This window comes from Chiroxiphia lanceolata, chromosome 3 (assembly GCF_009829145.1).
Source record: "Chiroxiphia lanceolata isolate bChiLan1 chromosome 3, bChiLan1.pri, whole genome shotgun sequence".
NCBI classification, from domain to species: domain Eukaryota; kingdom Metazoa; phylum Chordata; class Aves; order Passeriformes; family Pipridae; genus Chiroxiphia; species Chiroxiphia lanceolata.
This window is the reverse complement of record NC_045639.1, coordinates 112240376-112259346: the sequence shown is the minus strand read 5'-3', so window position 1 is coordinate 112259346 and position 18971 is coordinate 112240376. Positions and strand designations below refer to the sequence as shown.

At 42.3% G+C, this 18971-nt stretch overlaps 2 protein-coding genes across 3 annotated transcripts in view; both read left to right on the top strand.

Annotated features, from left to right (window-relative positions):
* Window positions 1-773: 773 nt before the first annotated feature.
* Window positions 774-7531, top strand: LOC116783701 (zinc finger protein 99-like). Its single transcript, XM_032681457.1, has 4 exons — window positions 774-889; window positions 1091-1681; window positions 2347-6500; window positions 7001-7531. Exons 1-3 carry the CDS (start codon window positions 856-858, stop codon window positions 4995-4997), a joined length of 3276 nt encoding a protein of 1091 aa, XP_032537348.1. The 5' UTR covers window positions 774-855; the 3' UTR covers window positions 4998-6500; window positions 7001-7531.
* Window positions 7532-9744: 2213 nt separating this feature from the next.
* Window positions 9745-18971, top strand: part of CDC5L (cell division cycle 5 like) — a 31488-nt gene continuing 22261 nt past the window's right edge. Inside the window, exons 1-8 of one of the 2 annotated variants that reach the window (XM_032681458.1) lie at window positions 9745-10080; window positions 13142-13245; window positions 14059-14220; window positions 15002-15129; window positions 16004-16103; window positions 16187-16405; window positions 17579-17723; window positions 17838-18026. In XM_032681458.1, coding sequence (XP_032537349.1) covers window positions 10036-10080; window positions 13142-13245; window positions 14059-14220; window positions 15002-15129; window positions 16004-16103; window positions 16187-16405; window positions 17579-17723; window positions 17838-18026 — 1092 coding nt within the window. In that variant the 5' untranslated portion in view covers window positions 9745-10035. The remainder of the gene's footprint in view (window positions 10081-13141; window positions 13246-14058; window positions 14221-15001; window positions 15130-16003; window positions 16104-16186; window positions 16406-17578; window positions 17724-17837; window positions 18027-18971) is intronic. The other variant, XM_032681459.1, reaches the window with a different exon arrangement.

The window sequence follows — 18971 nt, the reverse complement described above, 5'->3', positions numbered from 1 at the left end:
CAGAGATTTTGTGTATTTTCTCTCTCTGGAGACATTCCAAACCCACCTGGATGCATTTCCATGTCACCTGCTCCAGGTGACTCTGCCCCAGCAGGGTGTTGGACTGGATGATCTCCAGAGCTCCCTTCCAACTGCAGCTCACAGAATCAGACAAGCAAAGAATCACAGAACAGTTTGTGTTGGAAGGAACCTTAAAAATCATCTCATTCCAACCACCCCCCCATGGGCAGCGACACTCTATATGTATACAGAATTTATATATGCATATACCTACATATTTGCACATGTAAATGTGTCTGTATGCAGATTTATGTATTTCCCACTCTCACCCTTTCAGCCTGAGGGAATAGGATGAACCCTACGGTGCTGTTTGTGTTTCCACGAATTTTGTGACTTATGCCCGTGACTGTTCTATGATTCTGTTAGCCCCCAGCGGGGGAGGATCCTTATTGTGAGCACAATCCCTATCTTAAGACTCTTAATGATTATTAGCTGAGACCTACTTTTGCAGAAGGAGAAATAACAATTAAAATTGCCTAAAACGGGAACAGGTTTCGCAGAACTTTTGAAACACCCCACCCCAACCCAGGGCGCATGTAAGGGGCAAGTTAAATTCAGTTTCAGACCAATAAAAGCACGTTTAAAATTGAGCTTTAAGCCACATTTAAAAGCCACAGCGCGGGGACAAGACGCCCGCTCAGAAAGAAGCTGGCGGGGCCACTCCTCAGGCCACGCCCCCCCCCCCGCTCCGTCCAATCAAGAGGCGGTGTCCCGGCGTCCCCTGGCCCGTTCCCCGCCACGCACGCGCGCGGGGGTGGAGGTTGGATTTCAGCGCGGATCCGGACGGGCCGGGAGATGCCGAGGATTCCAGAGCCGGAGAGGGACAGTGGTAGGTGCCCGATGCCCTGGCAGGGACCCAGCGTGGCTCCCGCGGGGGATGAGGAGCCCGAGAGACCGGAGAGAGCGGGGAAGGTTGGGGGAGTGAAAATGCGCGGGGCCTGCTCGTGCTTGCGCATGCGCACTGGGCACAGAAGGGTGGGTTGCTTGGGGTTTTCTGGGAATTGCGTTGATTGTCTGTCTCTGCCCGCAGAGCCGGACGCGTTTCAGATCGTGCTGCCAATCACTGTCTTGGTGCTCAGCGATGAGGATTTTCTCCAGGGTGATGCTGAGGAGCAGGACGTGTCCGTTCCCAAGGTGGAGCAGGATTTTAACTTAAACAACAGCGTTTGCCTAAAAGATGTTGTGGCAGCTTCAAACAACTGTAGCAGTGTAGGCAGCTGGGATGAAAACAAGACTATTTCAAATGAAGATAGTTGTATTAAATACTCTGAAGAGAAGTGGCTTGTTGAGGGTGTGTGCAACGCATCAAAATCATCTTTAAGTGATGGGTGTGGTGCAGGCCTGGAGAAACGTGGCCAAAATTGCACGTTACCTACATCGCCTTGCAAAACAGAAATAAACAAAATCAGTGGTGGAAAAGAATGTGATGGTGGCTTTCAGAAGATTCCCACTCTCCTCTTTGCTGGCAGTGAGGTCAGAGATGATACCAGCCCATTGATGTTGCCAGTGGTACCCAAAAAAGAAGAAGAACCTGGTAGTGTTGCAGGTGTTCTTTGTGATGGCAGTCCAGAGGGACAACCAGAAATCCACAAGGAGATGGAGGCAGTTGCTGAAATGGAAGGTAACTTCTTTAATAAGATTAGTGCAAGAGTTTAAGAAATCTGGTAAATCTCAAGTTTTTGAAATAGGAAAGTGTATAAAACAATATCAAACCCATTTATTTTAGAGTAAGCATTTAAAATTAGGTTAATATCATGTGCAGCAGAAGGAGAATATTGGCTGGAATAGGCTTAGTTCTTTCACACACTTGTGAAAAGTAGTGAAAGTACAAGAAGTTAGTACTGTTTCACTCTACTGCAGTGACCAAAGGAGTGGCCTTTCATCAGAGAAAAGGTTCTGAAAATAAAAAAGTTGAAAAAGGATCATATTTGTGAGAATGGAGCCCTAGCAAAGTTTGATGATAGTACTTTGATACGAATCCTGGCATGAGGCTGTTTTGTTAAAAAACTGTAGGGAATGCAGTGTTATCCTGCGAAATTCAGCTTTGAGTGAAAAGAGAAAGTGGAAAGAAGGAGGCTTTTCAGTGGGAGCAGCATTTAAATGTTGGGGGCAAAAGGGAACATAAAGAGAGGCATTAGTAAAAAAAGTGGATATAGGGAAATACTAAGGAAGCAGAAGAGTGCCAAGCAAGTCATTAGGCAATTATGGATTATTACTACCAATTAATAATGAACATTTGTGATTGTATGAAATGTCATACATGAGTCTTTTTATATCTTCCTGTAGATCCTGATTCTTCAAAGAATGATAATGAAGCTGATACTGAAGCTGATAAAAGAAAAATAAGCAAATTTGAAGATGAAACTCTGAGTTCTCTTCTGGAACATGGCTTAGAGGAAGAACAGAAATTTACCTATAATTGTTCTGATCCATTTCTTAATGGATGTTCTCCTACTTCTAAAGAACTTCCAGAAGACGAAGGGAAACCTGAGGTGAATGTTTCCACTTCTGCTGAATCAAATACTACTGGAGAGCATATTTATAAGACACTAACACCATTTCCTAGAAAAAGATATCGGCAACAAAAAGTTGTTTCTTCTCATGCAAACCAAAAAGAATTCCAAAGCCAGCAAGAAGGTTTAGTGTGGCAGAGTAATACTTTGACCCTCTCACCCCTTTCTAAAACATCTCGTTCTACAAATAAGCATGAAAGATTGAATTTCAAGTGCAGGTTTTGCAGCTCTATGTATAAATGCAGTGCACACTTAAAGAAACATATTTATTCAGCTCACAAAGATGAGAAAATACATAAATGCTGCTTTTGTAAAAGAACCTTTTTCTTCTTTTTCAACCTTAAGAATCACCTTAAATTGCATAAAAAAATTACCAGGTTGCAAAAAGCAAGAAAAAACAGAACAAATGCAAGAAAAGGGAGGCAGAGAGGATCTGAAGAAGGGACATCTGAGACCAAGAAAAGAGAACGTAAATATGAGAAATTTTTTGTTAAAATTGAAAGGGACTTTACACCTCTGTGTGTGCCAGTTAGTTTTTCCTGCAGAATGTGTTTCTTTGCTTCATCAAACCCAAGGAGTTTTATTCATCACATGAAGGGCCATAAAGAGAGACCACCATACCAGTGCCCTCAGTGTGACTACTCCTGCACTACCTTTTCCTGCCTGTTAACTCACATGTACTGGCATGCTGGGTATAAGCTGTACCAGTGCAGATTCTGCAGCTTCTTTTCATTATATTTTGCAAGCATGGTGAGGCACAGCTCCATCCACACAGGGGCTAAACCATGTTCCTGGGAGTTCTGCCAGTCAGCTTTCAGCAGCAGCTTGGAGTTAAAGAGACACAGGAGGCTCCACACAGGGACAGAAACGTGCCAAGGGCAGGAACTTGACTGTGTAAGTGGAAGGAAGAGAACTCGAAGATCTTTAAAGAATTATTCATGTGATGAATGTAACCTGGTGTTTTACACTAAAGGAGATCTCAACTTGCACAAGACATTTCATGAACAGTTCAAGGCTAATGGTTATACAGATCAGAGCAATAAATACCACAAAATATGCAAAGGTGAGAGTGATTCTCAGGGCCACGTTTCTCTCTTTGGTAGAGAAAATGATTGTCTCAGTGGGGCAATGCTGGCTTCAGAAGTAGACTGTGAGCAAGCAGGTGATATGCAGGGCAATAAGAAAATGTGCTCTGGAAATAAATTCCCTGAAAACAGTCTTGGAAGCAACAGCCTGGCTATTGCTGGGAATAGATCAGAAGTCGCTCAGACGTCACACAAAATGGACGCTGTCCTTTACAAAGAGGAACCTCTCTTCAAGTCAGAGGCCTCTCATTCACAAGTGCAAGATGACAATGCATACCATAACTCTGTGGAAAACTCAAAGGATTCATGTTCTTCCACTTTAAATACATTCAGAACATACATGTGCCAACACTGCAGTTATGCTACTGATGTTCAGAACAACTTCAGGCTACACCTAAAGATACATACAGATGAAAAACCATTTGTATGTAAAGATTGCAATAAGACATTTAAAACATCCAACCATTTGCAGAAACACAGCCTCCTTCACGTAAAGAATGAACAGGAGTTGGACAGTTGCTTCTATGTAGAGAAGGGTTTGGAAAATCTTGAATTGCATCGTGAAATTCATGGAGGCACATGTCCAGAAAGGGATTTTGGTTCCTCAGAAGGTTCAAACAGCTCCTTGCTTGGTTCAAAAGTCTTTGGAGTACAGCCAGATGTTCAGAGGGACAGGAAAAACGATTTGCTAGCACAGAGTCAGCCACTATTCTACCAGTGTGCAGAGTGCAGGTACAATACTTACCATTTAAGCAACCTTGAACTCCACGTAAGAACTCACACGGGTGAGAAACCTTACAGCTGCACTGTTTGCCAGATGAAGTTTCGTACTTCCAGCCACCTGAAGAGACACAGAGTGACACATTTTAACACAGAGCGTTTCAAGTGCAGGAACTGTGACTACTCCACAAACCAATGGCTGGCCCTGAAACGTCACCTGGCTTCGCACTCCGGCGAGGGAAGCTCCTCTCTGGGCACAGCTCATCTCTGCGATCACAAGGAGCTCCCTGTGAAAACGTACCGGTGTGAGGAGTGTGGCTATTGCACGGCCCACAAGGGGAACATGAAGCCCCACCTGCGGATCCACACCGGGGAGAGGCCGTTCAAGTGTGGGCAGTGTGCCCTGGCCTTCCGCACCTCCAGCCACCTCAAGCGCCACCTGCTGACTCACTCGAGGCTGCGCTGCAGGAGGTGTAAATACTCCACGCTGGATAAACGGGCTTTCCAAAAGCACGTAAAAACACACAGAAAAAAGTACACCTGCGGGAGGTGTAATGTGGCACTGCCTACCCAGAAACTGCTGGAAAAGCACGAGCGGCAGCACAGGGGTGGGATATAAGGTTGGGAGTTGGCACTTGGTTCTAGAGTGGTTTGTGTGTTCTGAATTTGTTGAGGCTTTACATTCCAGAGCGAGGGCTGGTAAGGGATACATCCAGCATTTTGGTCCAGAGAGTGAAACTTGGAGGACTGGTTTGCTCCAGGTTTTTCAGAGAGGTTCAGTTCTAGCACAGGCTGTGCTAAAGGTCTTGGAGACACTTCTTCATGCCTGAGTAACTGCTTAATACCATGAGTCCTGTTAGGATTTGGCCATCACTTTAAACAGTTACTGTGTGCCACTTATTTTCTTGTAAAAAATTAATAAAAATCGCTTTTCTAACTGAAAGAATGCTTAAAGGGAGGGAAAGAAATACATGTTATATAAAAATTATCAGTGCATCTGGAGGCTTAATGCTACCTCCGATCTGCTGAAAGTTGCGTCCCAGGTTCTTTTGAAATACTTGTAAGAGAAGGAAAAAAGTCTCTCACAAAACTATGGAAACAAAATATTCATGTCATCACTGCATAACTGTGATATGAAGATGTTTTCTATATGTATATAAAAGGTTTATTAGGCAGTTATCTTGTTTGTAGTTTTGATAATTTTGTGAGCAGTCTGACAGAAAGGGTAATGTCCTGAATAATTTATTTTATGATACTAAGAATCCTTAAATTAATTTTCAGTTTTATGTTAGTGTCTAATGTTAACAACTGTGGTACAAAATGCCTTACCTTTTCTCAGGCTGGTAGTTACTTTGTTGTTTGTAACAACAGATGATGTCATTTTCAAATAACTTCTGTTATTTTGAGCACCTGCTGATAATTGTGAATGCTATTTAGTTACATTGAAAACCTTAGGAATGTCTTGAACTGCTTAAATTTATTTTAAGAACTTAACTGTTCATCTAAAATACCATGTAAGAGCCACATGCACCAAACAGTTGGTACAGAGTATGGTGAAGGCAGGTGGGTGCTGCTTCCAGTTTCTATTTATATCTAGACAAATCTTTGATTGTTTTACAGTTATAGAGTGCTAGAAACTTTGAGTGGACATCACTGATTGTGATAAGTGGTTTTGATAACAATCTTTTACTCTCTTGTGTGAGGAAAGACAACAGCAAAGGGCTGGTGTGAACTGTCCCCTGATGTTACAGATCAGTCCATGAAGAAGCAGAATAAACCTGTAGCTTAATTTAGAGAATGTAAACATGGCACTTGTGGTGCTTTTCTACTGTTCCTAAAGTGTGTACTTTTCTTTAGAAATATAGGTAATGTCTTGCAGAGGGTTTCTGGTAAAGCAGGAGGGAGGCTGGATATTTAAAAGCCATTACATGATCCTGGGCAACCAGCTCTGGGTGGCCCTGCCTGAGCAAGGGCTTGGGCCAGATGTTCTCCAGAATTCCTGCAGCCATTCCGTGATTTGGAACACGATTTTTCAAGAGTGGACTGAAACTCATGAATAGATGCTTGGATTTAAGGCCAGATCAGCAAAGGTATTCAAGTGATCTAGTTCTTTGCAGCTGAGGTAAAGTCAGTTCTTTGCAGCTGAGGTAAAGTCAGTTCTTTGCAGCTGAGGTAGAGTCAGTTCTTTGCAGCTGAGGTAAAGTCAGTTCTTTGCAGCTGAGGTAAAGTCAGTTCTTTGCAGCTGAGGTAAAGTCAGTTCTTTGCAGCTGAGGTAAAGTCAGTTCTTTGCAGCTGAGGTAAAGTCAGTTCTTTGCAGCTGAGGTAAAGTCAGTTCTTTGCAGCTGAGGTAGAGTCAGTTCTTTGCAGCTGAGGTAAAGTCAGTTCTTTGCAGCTGAGGTAAAGTCAGTTCTTTGCAGCTGAGGTAAAGTCAGTTCTTTGCAGCTGAGGTAAAGTCAGTTCTTTGCAGCTGAGGTAAAGTCAGTTCTTTGCAGCTGAGGTAAAGTCAGTTCTTTGCAGCTGAGGTAAAGTCAGTTCTTTGCAGCTGAGGTAAAGTCAGTTCTTTGCAGCTGAGGTAAAGTCAGTTCTTTGCAGCTGAGGTAAAGTCAGTTCTTTGCAGCTGAGGTAAAGTCAGAAAACTGCCTGAACCATGGTGGTTACAGATGTTTGTAGTACAAGCTGGGAAGTCACCATTTGGGAATGAGTCGTTCAGATCTTGGAATGATTGAGGCAACCAGCTGATACAGTTGTGAGAAGAATGTTATCCTGTATGAAGAAAGAAAAGCATTTCTGGGAAATATTAACAGTTACACAAATTTGGAGGCATTTTTACCTGCATTACTGTACAATTCTGATGGTTTATTTGAAGAAAAATTCCAAAGAAGAGGTACAAAGAGGAAACAATGAAGAAATTGTAAGCCTTTGTATCAGATGAGACTAGAAAAGCTAAATCTGGTAGAGTTTAAAAGTGTGGTGTACAGTGATAAGGGAGCCCAGTTTATAGGGATAAATTAATTTCAGTAAATTTTTACAAGAGTTGGTAAACATCAGTTTCTTCAAGATGGAAGAACAACAAGATATTTTCAGATGGAGTTTGACAATTTTGTTAAAGTGTTCTAGGTTGTTGTTGCTAATAAACAGTTTTTTGACTCCTGACATTCTCCTCTGTTCTTTATACACTGCACTGCATTTTGGGGATTCAAAGGTATTCTCAGTCTGCCAAGTCAGTGAAATTTAAAGGTAGAGGCCTACTAAGATAAGACATGGGCTGTTCTTGGTAATTTTTTGGTAGCTAAAAGTGTAATACTTTTTATTCCTGCGTACTTTAAACAAAAGCCTTTCCTAAATCGTATTAAGACGTTTCCTATTTCAACCAAAAAACTTTGCTTTATTTTCTCTTTGAACATATCTTGAATAGAGACAAACAACTTGAGCAGAAGGGTGTCATTTTAGCTGCTGTGCATCTTCTAAATAAGTGAATAAAAGTTAAAGAGAGGGTGAAGTCAGTGAATATAGGTCAGACCTCTGGTGTGGTGGTGCATCCTCCCTCTCAGGCCACACTCTGAACTCAGAAATGCTCCTTAGGCCTCAGCCTTGAACAGCACCTGGGCTCAGCTCCTCTTGAGCATATCAGAAACAGTCTGCTCCTGGGGACTAGTGCTGTCTAATGAGCTCCTGGGTTTTAACAGTCTTGGAAAGTTATTTTTAATGCCTGAATAACAACCCAAGTGGAACAACATTTTTGTTACTAAACTCTCAAAGTTACTGACCCAAATTGCAACCAGGCTGGAAAATCAGTGTGACCAAAGCCAACTCTCTTGTGACCCTACAAGCAGTGGTCCTAAGGGAGACCCTTGGAGCTCTCCTGGCCCACAACAGGCTGTGACCAGCACCTTCCTGTGAGCAAGATACCTCTCAGAGCCAGTGAACTCTCAGGTTTGCTGTACTTGGAGGATCACTGCCAAACTGACAACAGATCCTGAGCTGATACCCCCACTCCTTAAGGCTCAACCCTTCGCCCATTGAGAAGATGCAAAGGCATCCAATGTGAGTATGTCTCTGAACTGGAGGGGAAATTTTCACAGATATACCTTTTACACACTCCTTTAGGTCTGTGTGTGTGTGTGTGTGAATATGCCTTAGCAAGTGTGCTATGAATGTTTTTCTCCTAGATTCTTAAGTACTTTAGACTTGTAAATAAGATAGGCCTGTGAGTTACTGTTCTACCTATAGTAAATTCTACATGAATCTTTTGTTAAATTGTTTAAGTTATTGATTAAGTGCTGTTAAGTTTAAGTGCTGTTAAACCTTCAGGCCTAAACCATTGGTCAAGCCTGGGGTTAAGTTTGGCAGCAGGGTCCCCTCTGAACCTTGTGACTCAACAGGATGGTCTCATTCCTTTTTATTGTTACCCTTTCCCATCCTTACCCCTTTCTTTTTTTTTTTTTGTCCCCAGCATTCACATCCATAATTTTTGGTTGATTTAGTTTTATATTGATTGATTGTTTTTAGATATTCAGATTTCTCTTTCTGTGCTTTAACCACAGAGTAAGTAGTAGTGTGAACATTGCCAGCTTTTACCTTTATATTAAACCTGCTGTAGCTGATGCCTTTGCCAGTGATACTTTGAGTGACCTAAAGGACTCATTTGTGACAAACTGGTGTAGTTAGCAGGAGATATCACTGACTACTTATAAAAGCATGGAGTAAGTCTGAATCCTCAGTCCTCAGATGAATGGGCTCAGGGTAACTGGTATGATTGGAAGGGTGTGGAGGAACATTTAAAAGCAGCTGGGTATAAAGTCTGGGAAAGACTGCAATAAAAAGACATATGGTTAACCACCAGCCAAATTTACCTACAACAGAAGGAAATTAGACAATTTGGGGTTTACTTTATTGAACATTATTATGTGCTGCTGCCTCAGTGTCCATTTGGGCTACATGGAATGGTTTGGGTTGGAAGGAACCTTAAAGACCATCCAGTTCCAACCTCCATGGCAGGGACACCTTCTACTATCCCAGGTTGCTTCAAGTCCCATCCAGCCAGTCCTTGAACACTTCCAGGGATGGGGCAGCCACAGCTTCTCTGGGCAACCTGTGCCGGGGCCTCGCCACCCTCACAGGGACGAACTCCTTCCGTACATAAACGCACGGGTTTTTTCCTCAAATTAACAAAACACACTATAAACACGACATTACGGAAAGCTGATTTCCCTCCTGCCGTTCCTATCCTTCCTTATTTGAGTCCCTTGGGGAAATGTGAAGGGATTTAAAGCAAACCCCCTTTACTCCCCCGGCGTCGGACGGGCCCCTCTGCCGGGCGCTCCTCCGGCCGTTAGGGGGCGCCACCGCGGAGAGCCGCACAGGGAGCGCGAGGGTGTTGCGCATGCGCGGAGCCGCCAGACCCGCTTCCCTGGAAGAGCAGTGGCCCCGCTTTCCGGGAAAAGCCGTCGGTTCTGCTTCCCTGGAAAACCCGCCGACCCCGCTCCCTACTTCCCTGGCAGATCAGCCGGCCCCGCTTCCCTCGCCCTCGGCACCCCCTCCGGCGCTGAGGGCGCCTGCTCGCGGTCCGGGCCGGCCCCGCTGAGGCGAGCGGCGCTCCCGTCCCCTCTCCGCTCTCTCGCTCCAGGGGCTCGTCCCCCCCTTCCTTCGCCGCCAAGATGCCGCGGATTATGATTAAAGGCGGCGTGTGGCGGAACACCGAGGTAGGACTCGGCGGGGTTTGTTTAATGCCTTGTTTCCCCCTCAGGGCCCGGGGGGGAGCCCTCCCTGGTGCGCAGGCGCGGGGGGATGGGGGGGTGGAAGAGTGGAGAGGGGTCGTATTGCGCTTGCGCAGGAGGCTCTGGTTTTAGGGTGTCTTTGGGAGATTGGGATTTGCTGGGTCCTGCTGGGTCCTGCTGGATCCCGTTGGGTCCTGCTGGATCCCGCTGGATCCCGCTGGGTCGGGCCATGCGGAGGGTTTGGGGGCTGCAGGAGCGAGTCCAGAGGAGGGCAGCGGAGCTGGGAAAGGGTCTGGAGCACAAATCCAATAAGGAGCGGCTGGGGGGCTTGACCTGGAGGAAAGGAGCCTCAGGGGAGATCTTATTGCTCTCTGCAGCTCCCTTAAAGGAGATTGTAGCCAGGTAGAGGTCGGGCTCTACTCTCAGGCAACCAGCAGTAGGACAAGAGGACAAAGTCTTAAGCTGTGCCAGGGAGGTTTAGGTTGGGCACTGGGGGGAAATTCTTCACAGAAAAGGTGATTAGACATTGAAAGGGGCTGCACAGGGCGGTGGTGGAGTCACCATCCCTGGAGGTGTTCAAGGAAAGACTGGATGTGGCTCTTAGTGCCTGGTCTACTTGACAAGGTGGTGTTTAGCCATAGGTTGGACTTCATGATCTCGGAGGCCTTTTCCAGCCTATTTGATCCTGTGATCCCGTGGCTCTGTATTTCCCAGCAGCCTGTGCCTCCCTCCTCACCTGCTACCTCAGTGGGCAAAGGTCCCATTGATGTTGTTTCTCCTGAGGGCTGCAGATTGGGAAGCTCAGCCGTGTGTGTGTTGTGTCCTTTCCTCCGGGGAAACCATCCCCACAGCCCTGGAGGGAAAGGGTGAGCCCTACTATGCTCCAAGATGTCCCTCTCACAGGCTTGTACTGCACAGTCAGGTTCCTTATGCTCTAGGGGAATGAGGCAGCAGGAATCTCTTGCATTTGGAGACCTTTCCAAATGTGAAAATGGCAGAGTCATAGAATTTTTCAGGTTGGAAAAGACCTTTAAGATCACCCAGTCCAACCATCAACCTGGCACCACCACCACCATTAAACCATGTCCTCAAGTGCCACATCCACCTGTTTTTTTAACAGTTCAGGAATGGTAACTCCACCACTGCCCTGGGCAGCCTGTTCCAATGCTTTACAACCCTTTCCATGAAAAATATTGTCCTAATAAGTAATCTAAACCTCCACTGGTGCAACTTCAGGCCATTTCCTCTTGTCCTGTCGATGGGTATGGGCTCTTCCTCTGCAGCCCCAAGTGTTCTGTGTGTTGTTCCAAAAAAGAGCAACTTCCCCTTCCCCCCTATTTTTGCTGTCACTTGCTCTCAGAACTACAAGTGGTCATGGAAAGGAAAATTGTAACAGGAGAAATCAAGGATGTGAGTTTTTTTAGAGACATGTTTAAAGCAAAAGGATGTACCTGGCACTGTAGAACCCAGAACTCTGTCACTGTGTGCTGTGAACACCAGGCATGTGCACAGTTCCAGAAAGCAGTGAAGAAAAAGTAACAGAAGATAAAATGTGCTCTGTGTGCTTTTTAAGCCCTTGTGACATGTCAATGATGTGCCAGGAGGCAGCTGAATTGGGGGTCAGCAGAGGACAGGAAAAACCAGGTTATGTTCACCCCATTCCTATGGCCTTCCATAGCTGATTAATTTTGGTGACTGTGCATTAAATAGAATCAGAGAGTGTCTTGAGTTGAAAAGGACCCAAAAGGATAATCAAGTCCAACTCCTGGCCCTACACAGGACACCACCAACAAACCCACAGTGTGCCTGAGAGCTTTGTTCAAATGCTCCTTGAGCTCTGTCAGGCTTGGTGCCATGCCCACTGCCCTGGGGAGCCTGTTCAGTGCCCAAATAGGTCACCGTTTTACCAATTTTTGCTCACCAGAGATAAAATAGGTGCAATTTTTTTTAATTAACATTTTGGTTATACGTACAACATTAAAAATACAGCGTGGAACCAGCTGATATCAAGTCATTCATAAAATGACCAGTTACTTGCAAAAAAGCCTGTTAATGTCACCAGTGAGGCTCCTGTGTCCCATAAAGCGCCAAGTGAATTTGGAAAAAACCAAAGGGAGGGTTTATTATTTATTTCATGACAGTAATTACATGAATTGTTTCCTGTAGCAGCTGGAGCCAGAGCTGATCATCAAGTCACAGTTAAAGCTTCTCTGGGAGGTGTCTGTGAGACAGTGCCTGTCCTTGATGACAAACATGTGCACGGTGCAGCTGAGCACACTGAGCACAGCTACACTCCCTGAACACTCACTGGATATGGAACAGGAGCATCTGTGGCTGATGAGACTGCAGGAATAGTTTTAATTTTAAAATACCACTTGATTTAAAATACCACTTTCTCTGAGTAAACCGGAAATACTGAATCCATTTATCCGTGAGGAAGGGAGAGAGGGATTGATGGATGAACTGACAGACAGCTGATAGACTTCTGGCTTTTGATCAAATCTCAGTGCACACTTTGATGTAGGTGAACAACATGATTCCCAAGCTGCATCCATTACATTTTCACTCCATTTGAATTAAGATACGAAATAAGGAGATAATTTTATGGTATTATTTAAAACAAGCCACCCAGAGGTGTCATCAATTCTACTTTTTTTTTTTTTTTGCAATTTCAATGCCGTTACCAGACAAAAACTTCCCTTCCTCTTTGTTGCTGTCCTTCAAGGAAGGCATACAGAGCCTTTAAAAACTAGTGCATTAGAGAGCATTGAAAGTAATAATTTTGGAAGTTCTGTTGGATATATGAAGTTTGGAACACTAATCATATGTCTTTTTCATTTAATCTTTATTGATTTCATTGGCCTTCGAAATACAAATCCGTATTCATCTTGAGAATAAAATGTGGGAAAGAAGCAGCAGTGCTGTGCTGTTTCCACTGGGTCACCTCTTAGATGAAATACACTGTGTTCTCCTTTGGTTGAGCTCACATTTTCTGTTTTGCAAGTTTTTGTGATCCATAACAGTGTTTATTTATTTTTCTTTTAAGGATGAAATTCTGAAAGCAGCTGTTATGAAATATGGCAAAAACCAGTGGTCTCGTATTGCTTCGTTATTGCACAGAAAATCAGCAAAGCAGTGCAAAGCCAGATGGTGAGTGAGAGGTGCCATGTCTGGAACATAAGGTTCATAATTAGTGGAAGTTTAGACATTACTACAGACTAATTTATGTCCTCAGAGCAACAACAGATTAAAAAATTTTAATTTTATTGTGGGTATTTTGAATTCTTATTGTTTGAAAATAGTTGAACAAAGGTAACCAGATGTTTTCTTTGCCAGTGACTGCACTGTTAGCAAATGCAGGATCACTTAAAATTATATACTTAAATTTTTTTTCTCTGTATTGAAACATTTTTTAATCAGTGGGTATTGCCAAGGAAATAAAATTGTAAGATATTAATCTCTTTTACATATGATTTTCTGATTTCTTGTAATAGGAGTTTGGCTTGAGACTAAATGTTTAGAAATTGCACTGTGAAATTTAATTTTTTATAAAAAATAGGAGCTTAAAACTAATTCAAATACATACAGTATGAGTCTGTTTGAAATTCACAGTTTGTTGAGTACTGAACTGCACATATTTATTATAATACTTCTTATGAAGGTAACAGTACTGGAACAGTTGAGGATTAGTAAGATAATTGTTGAAGGCTCCAGACCAAACAAATCTACCATTTCTGGTATCTTTGATTGTTGCAATTTTTAATTTTCTTTTTCAGGATTAATTTTGTGACTCCTTACTTTTCCAGAGTAGAGTCAAGGAAAGGAGGAAGAGGCAATATTTGTGTGAAAAATGCTTGATAAATAATACATTTTACAGCTCAAATACATATGTCATAAAAACGCTTGAAGACAAATCAGTGGATAACTTGGATCTGTCATCCATAATTTTTTCCCTTGTTCCAGGTATGAGTGGCTGGACCCGAGCATCAAAAAGACAGAGTGGTCCCGGGAAGAGGAGGAGAAGCTGCTGCACTTGGCCAAGCTGATGCCAACCCAGTGGAGAACCATTGCCCCCATTATTGGGAGAACTGCTGCCCAGTGCTTGGAGCACTATGAATTTCTCCTGTGAGTTTCTCTTTGGCCAGAGGTGGAGGTACCTGGAAAATCTGTGGAGTTTGCTGTAGGGATGGTGTGGAATTATGGTGGTTTCAAGTTGACTGAGTCTGTTTGCAAGGAAATCTTTAAGGATTGTTTCTTCTCCCTCAATGTGTCTAGCTTGAAAGAAGAAGCTCCTGGAACCAGGAGAGCAGGCTGGAATAGAGAGAGGTGTATATTTTCTTACTCCTGGTCATCCTGGCTTAGAGGAGTATCAAGACTGATGCTTTTATTAGGCTTCTATTTCAGATTTATTTGGGTAGTTTTGGCTGGCTGATCAGCAAGAGTGGATGTGTAAGAGAGGAAAAAAAATAGAGACATCTCTGTATGAGAAGAGAAGGAAAGTGCTATTTTCCTTTGTGACTTTTGGTAATTCTGGTGAGATTGGTTGAGTATAAAAGCATAATGGGAAACTTGATATTTTGTTTTGTCACACTGCTTGAATTCATGGTTTTATTGTTAAAGATTAGCTGAGGAGATTTCTCTTACAAGCTGTATCAGTATTGTATTTTATGTAATATTTTGATGTTCTGGTATGTTGGTTTCTTTCTCGTGTCTTATTTAAGATTATGTAACTGTACCACGCTCATGAATTGTATAAGAAATGTAATGTATTGTCCACAGTACAATTACAGATTACTTTTTTATAGTCAGTCTTTGGGGACATATATTATTATTATTGGAACAGATATTATGATGAGCCAGGGGCAAACAAAGAACCAGTGGTGAAATACGTACAATGTGTTTTTAGGGACAAAGCTGCTCAGAGAGACAACGAGGAAGAAACTGCTGATGATCCTCGGAAACTGAAACCTGGAGAAATCGATCCAAACCCAGAAACCAAACCAGCGAGGCCAGATCCCATTGACATGGATGAAGGTGAGTTAGGAGGTTGTTTACCATTTTTGACAGAAATCTGATCTCTTTCATTTTTCTATTTACTCAGCCTCTGTACCCTGGTTTCTTCTGTCTTTTTTTTCTCCATCCCCTGATCATTAATTTTCTTACAGGTTTTGTCTTACTTCTGTATCTGGCCAGTCAATTATACTTTTCCAGTTTTCCTTTTCTCAGTGTGTTCTGCCTCCTTATCTCTCATCTTCATCTCTTACAATGGCTGACTGACCTTTGCTTTGACAACTGCTCTGCTTGTTTGCATTCAGAGTTGTGTATATTTGTCTTTTCCCATCAGCTCACACCTCTCAGATGAATCCATGCTGAAGCACTGGAAAACTACATGACTTTTTCTTTGCCTTGCACATGGCAGTGTTAAACTAACTGTTTACTAACTGTTAAACTGTTTTTTGTTAAACTAACAAATGAATATTTCTATAATTCCATGAATGGATCAGTTTTAAACAGTCACAGGTTCACAAATACAACGCTCTTCTGGATGAAAATGCAATTAACAAGTTCTCAATATAATACTCTTAGATAAAGATGTAAACGAAATTTTTCTTCCATTAATGTGGTCAGTTTGCCTCTTTATGTAAATATTTTGATTTGCTGTAGGTATTAGTTGAATTGTTTTCAACATTAGGCTTTTTTCTAAAAGTCTTCATTTCATCTGGCCAATGATTTAGTAAATAAATTGGGGCAACTTGAAGAAAACTAGTTTAGTGATGATGCAGAATGCCTGTGAAAATATTGATTCATTCAGCTTTTAAAGATTGTTTTATGATCTCAATGTCACTTTTTTCCTTGCCCTCATCTTATAAGTGCAAAGTCTTATCTATATTTATCTGTACTGTTGTAGATGAGCTTGAAATGCTGTCTGAAGCCAGAGCACGTCTGGCTAATACCCAAGGAAAAAAGGCCAAGAGGAAAGCCAGGGAGAAGCAGCTGGAAGAAGCTAGGTAAACTTTGGTTTGGTTTCATAAACTGGGACTGCTTTTCTTCCCCCTGCACTTTAAATCATATGGTGTTACTGTTCCTTTAGACGTCTTGCTGCTCTCCAGAAAAGACGAGAACTTCGGGCTGCTGGGATTGAGATCCAGAAGAAAAGGAAAAAGAAGAGAGGTGTGGATTACAATGCAGAAATTCCATTTGAAAAGAAACCTGCCCCTGGTTTTTATGATACATCAGAGGAAAACTACCAGTCCCTGGATGCAGATTTCAGGAGGTTACGTCAGCAAGACCTGGATGGAGAATTAAGATCGTAAGTGTGTGTTATACTAAGGAGGGAATGGTATATTTGAAAAAAAACAACCCATATATATGTGTGTTAAGTGTATGTATATATATAATTATGTATTCATATATATTAATTATGTGTGCAGGAAATGTGTTTTCCATGGGACAGATATTAGTGCAGGTTGATTCTGCCTATTCAGTCTCCTGTATTTTTATCATTCCAAAGGGTCCAGTTCACCTTTTATCTATAATCACCTTTTATCTATAATCACCTTTTATCTGTAATTACCTTTTATCTTTCTACTAGTTTACCCTTTGTCTATGAGAACAAAGTTCCTCATGCATGTTCTTCCTCTTTAAATGGAAATGGTTTTTGATGTTTGTTTTCTTTTAGCAGTTCATTTGCTTGTGTATTTACAGTCCTTTGTCTAAGTAATAGCCTTATTGAGATTGCTTATAGGAGTAGATTTTGCTTGTAGTATTACTTTTGATGGAATTGGTTTTAAGTTGAAGGTCCTTAAATGCTTAATTTCTCCCCACCCCCCAAAAAAATCCCCAAGCATGCAGCTGAGAAGTTAAATGGATCACGAGCAGTATGGTACAGATTTAATTCTACAGTTGTATTTCCCACTGCTTCTGCCAACTGCTTTTTGCTGAGAGTCAGTCCAGGGCCTTGTACAGTTTGGTTTATTAACTTGTGAACTGATTTTTCTGTATGGCTCTTAATTCAGAAGGTCGGGCTGGAGCTTCAAACTGAAGCTTACAATTTCATAGTCTATCTCCACTGCTATTTGAAGAAAATACCATTTTTGCTAAATACTCAAGAGAAGTTGGTTCCCATATCTCACAGAAAATGTTCATCTTCCCTTAGCTGTTGCTGGAGAAAAAGAGACTGTTCACATCTCCTTATTTTTACTGTCTCAGTTCTTGGTCTGACATTTTCCTCTTGCTCCAGTGACCCTGTTGATTGTAGTTGAAGCAGCCTAAGAGCTGGACCTGTTGAGTAATTCTACGATTTTGAAGCAGGTTCTGCTGCAAGATCTGCAGATCACATCTAATCACTGAACTTCTGCCCCTCAAGGTGCTTCACTCTTCCTGCAGCACATATCCAGCTTTTGATTAGGGTGCTCTTTGCTTGTTTGGTTTACTTTGTAGCTGTTCTGTGTGTTCTGAAATGATTCTGTTGTCCACATGACAGGGAAAGGGAGGGGAGAGAGCGCAAAAAGGACAAGCAACATATGAAACGGAAAAAAGAGTCAGACTTGCCCTCAGCTATTCTGCAGACAAGTGGAGTGTCAGAATTTACCAAAAAAAGAAGTAAACTCGTGCTTCCAGCTCCTCAGGTGAGGTGTTCATTGATAATAAACAACTTATAAGTTGTACCAAACAATGATTTCTGTTTTACCAAGTGGGGTTGTATCCTATCTCACTGTGCCTTGGGATTTTCTCTTTTAAAGATCTCTGATACCGAACTTGAAGAGGTTGTAAAAGTCGGCCAGGCCAGTGAGATTGCTCGCCAGACTGCTGAGGAATCTGGAATTACAAACTCAGCTTCCAGCACTCTTCTCTCTGAATATAATGTGACCAACAACAGCATTGCACTGAGGACTCCCAAAACTCCAGCAGCACAGGACAGGATCCTACAGGTAGAGCATCAATGTACAGAAGGAGTTTCTTAGTTTTAGAGCAGTGGTTGACTGAAGGTGTAAGTACCAAAGAAACATTCCTTAGATTGTGTGCAATACTGGGATTTGAACTGACACATGATCTCCAGGACACACTGAAGGGCACAGAAGTAGATCCTCTGCTACCTGATTGGTTGTCACTGTTTCAAAACACTACCATACTTTTCCCTTTAATCATGTATTGCCTGAAGCTTTTAACCATTCTCCTAGTGTCTTCTATAATTTCCCTTTCTCTTGGGTGTCTCTCAGTGTTGAATATATATATATGAGTTCATGTCCTTAAAACAGTGTATTTTGTGTTGTTCAGCTTCAGTTAACAAGTAATTAACTGCAACAATATTTTACTAGCGCTTGAATGGCTTAAAACCACTTAAGATAAAGTTTGCCAAGACATTCCTTTGCAACCTCCAAATTATATTTGTGTTACACTAATTGTGTGAGTGCCTGGATTTTTTCAGAAACCAGTAGTGTTGGGTATTGTTTTGTTGAGTGCGGGGAAATGGCTAAATGGAATCGGTGTGGCTGGTGTGTAAAATAAACAAAATTCCACCCCAAAAATCCCACCTCGAAACAAAAACCACCCCAAACCCCATAATGAACTGTATTTCAGCAGTTTCTTGATAGGAAAAAAGGGAAGGTTCCTGACTATACAGATAATGACCTAAGTCTCTATGCAGTATTTGCAGGTATGGTCATGTTCATCTTCAAATGGAGTATTCTGATCTAAATTTATATCACAGTATTGTGCATATATGCACAGCTCTCTAGATGGATTAGTGTTGTGAGAAGATAATTGCTATTTGCAGTAGTATAATTTCCTCAGCTCATTTTCAGAGTGACTTAATTCTTCATTGTAACAAGGAAAAAGAAAATGAGTATTAGAAAGATATTCATTAGAACCCAAAT

Bases quoted from the DNA above. Each gene is read 5' to 3' on its own strand.
- LOC116783701 (XM_032681457.1), top strand. From the start codon at position 856: ATGCCGAGGATTCCAGAGCCGGAGAGGGACAGTG. The intron at 890-1,090 runs GTAGGTGCCCGA...CTCTGCCCGCAG, and splicing joins AGAGCCGGAGAGGGACAGTG to AGCCGGACGCGTTTCAGATC. The intron at 1,682-2,346 runs GTAACTTCTTTA...ATCTTCCTGTAG, and splicing joins GGCAGTTGCTGAAATGGAAG to ATCCTGATTCTTCAAAGAAT.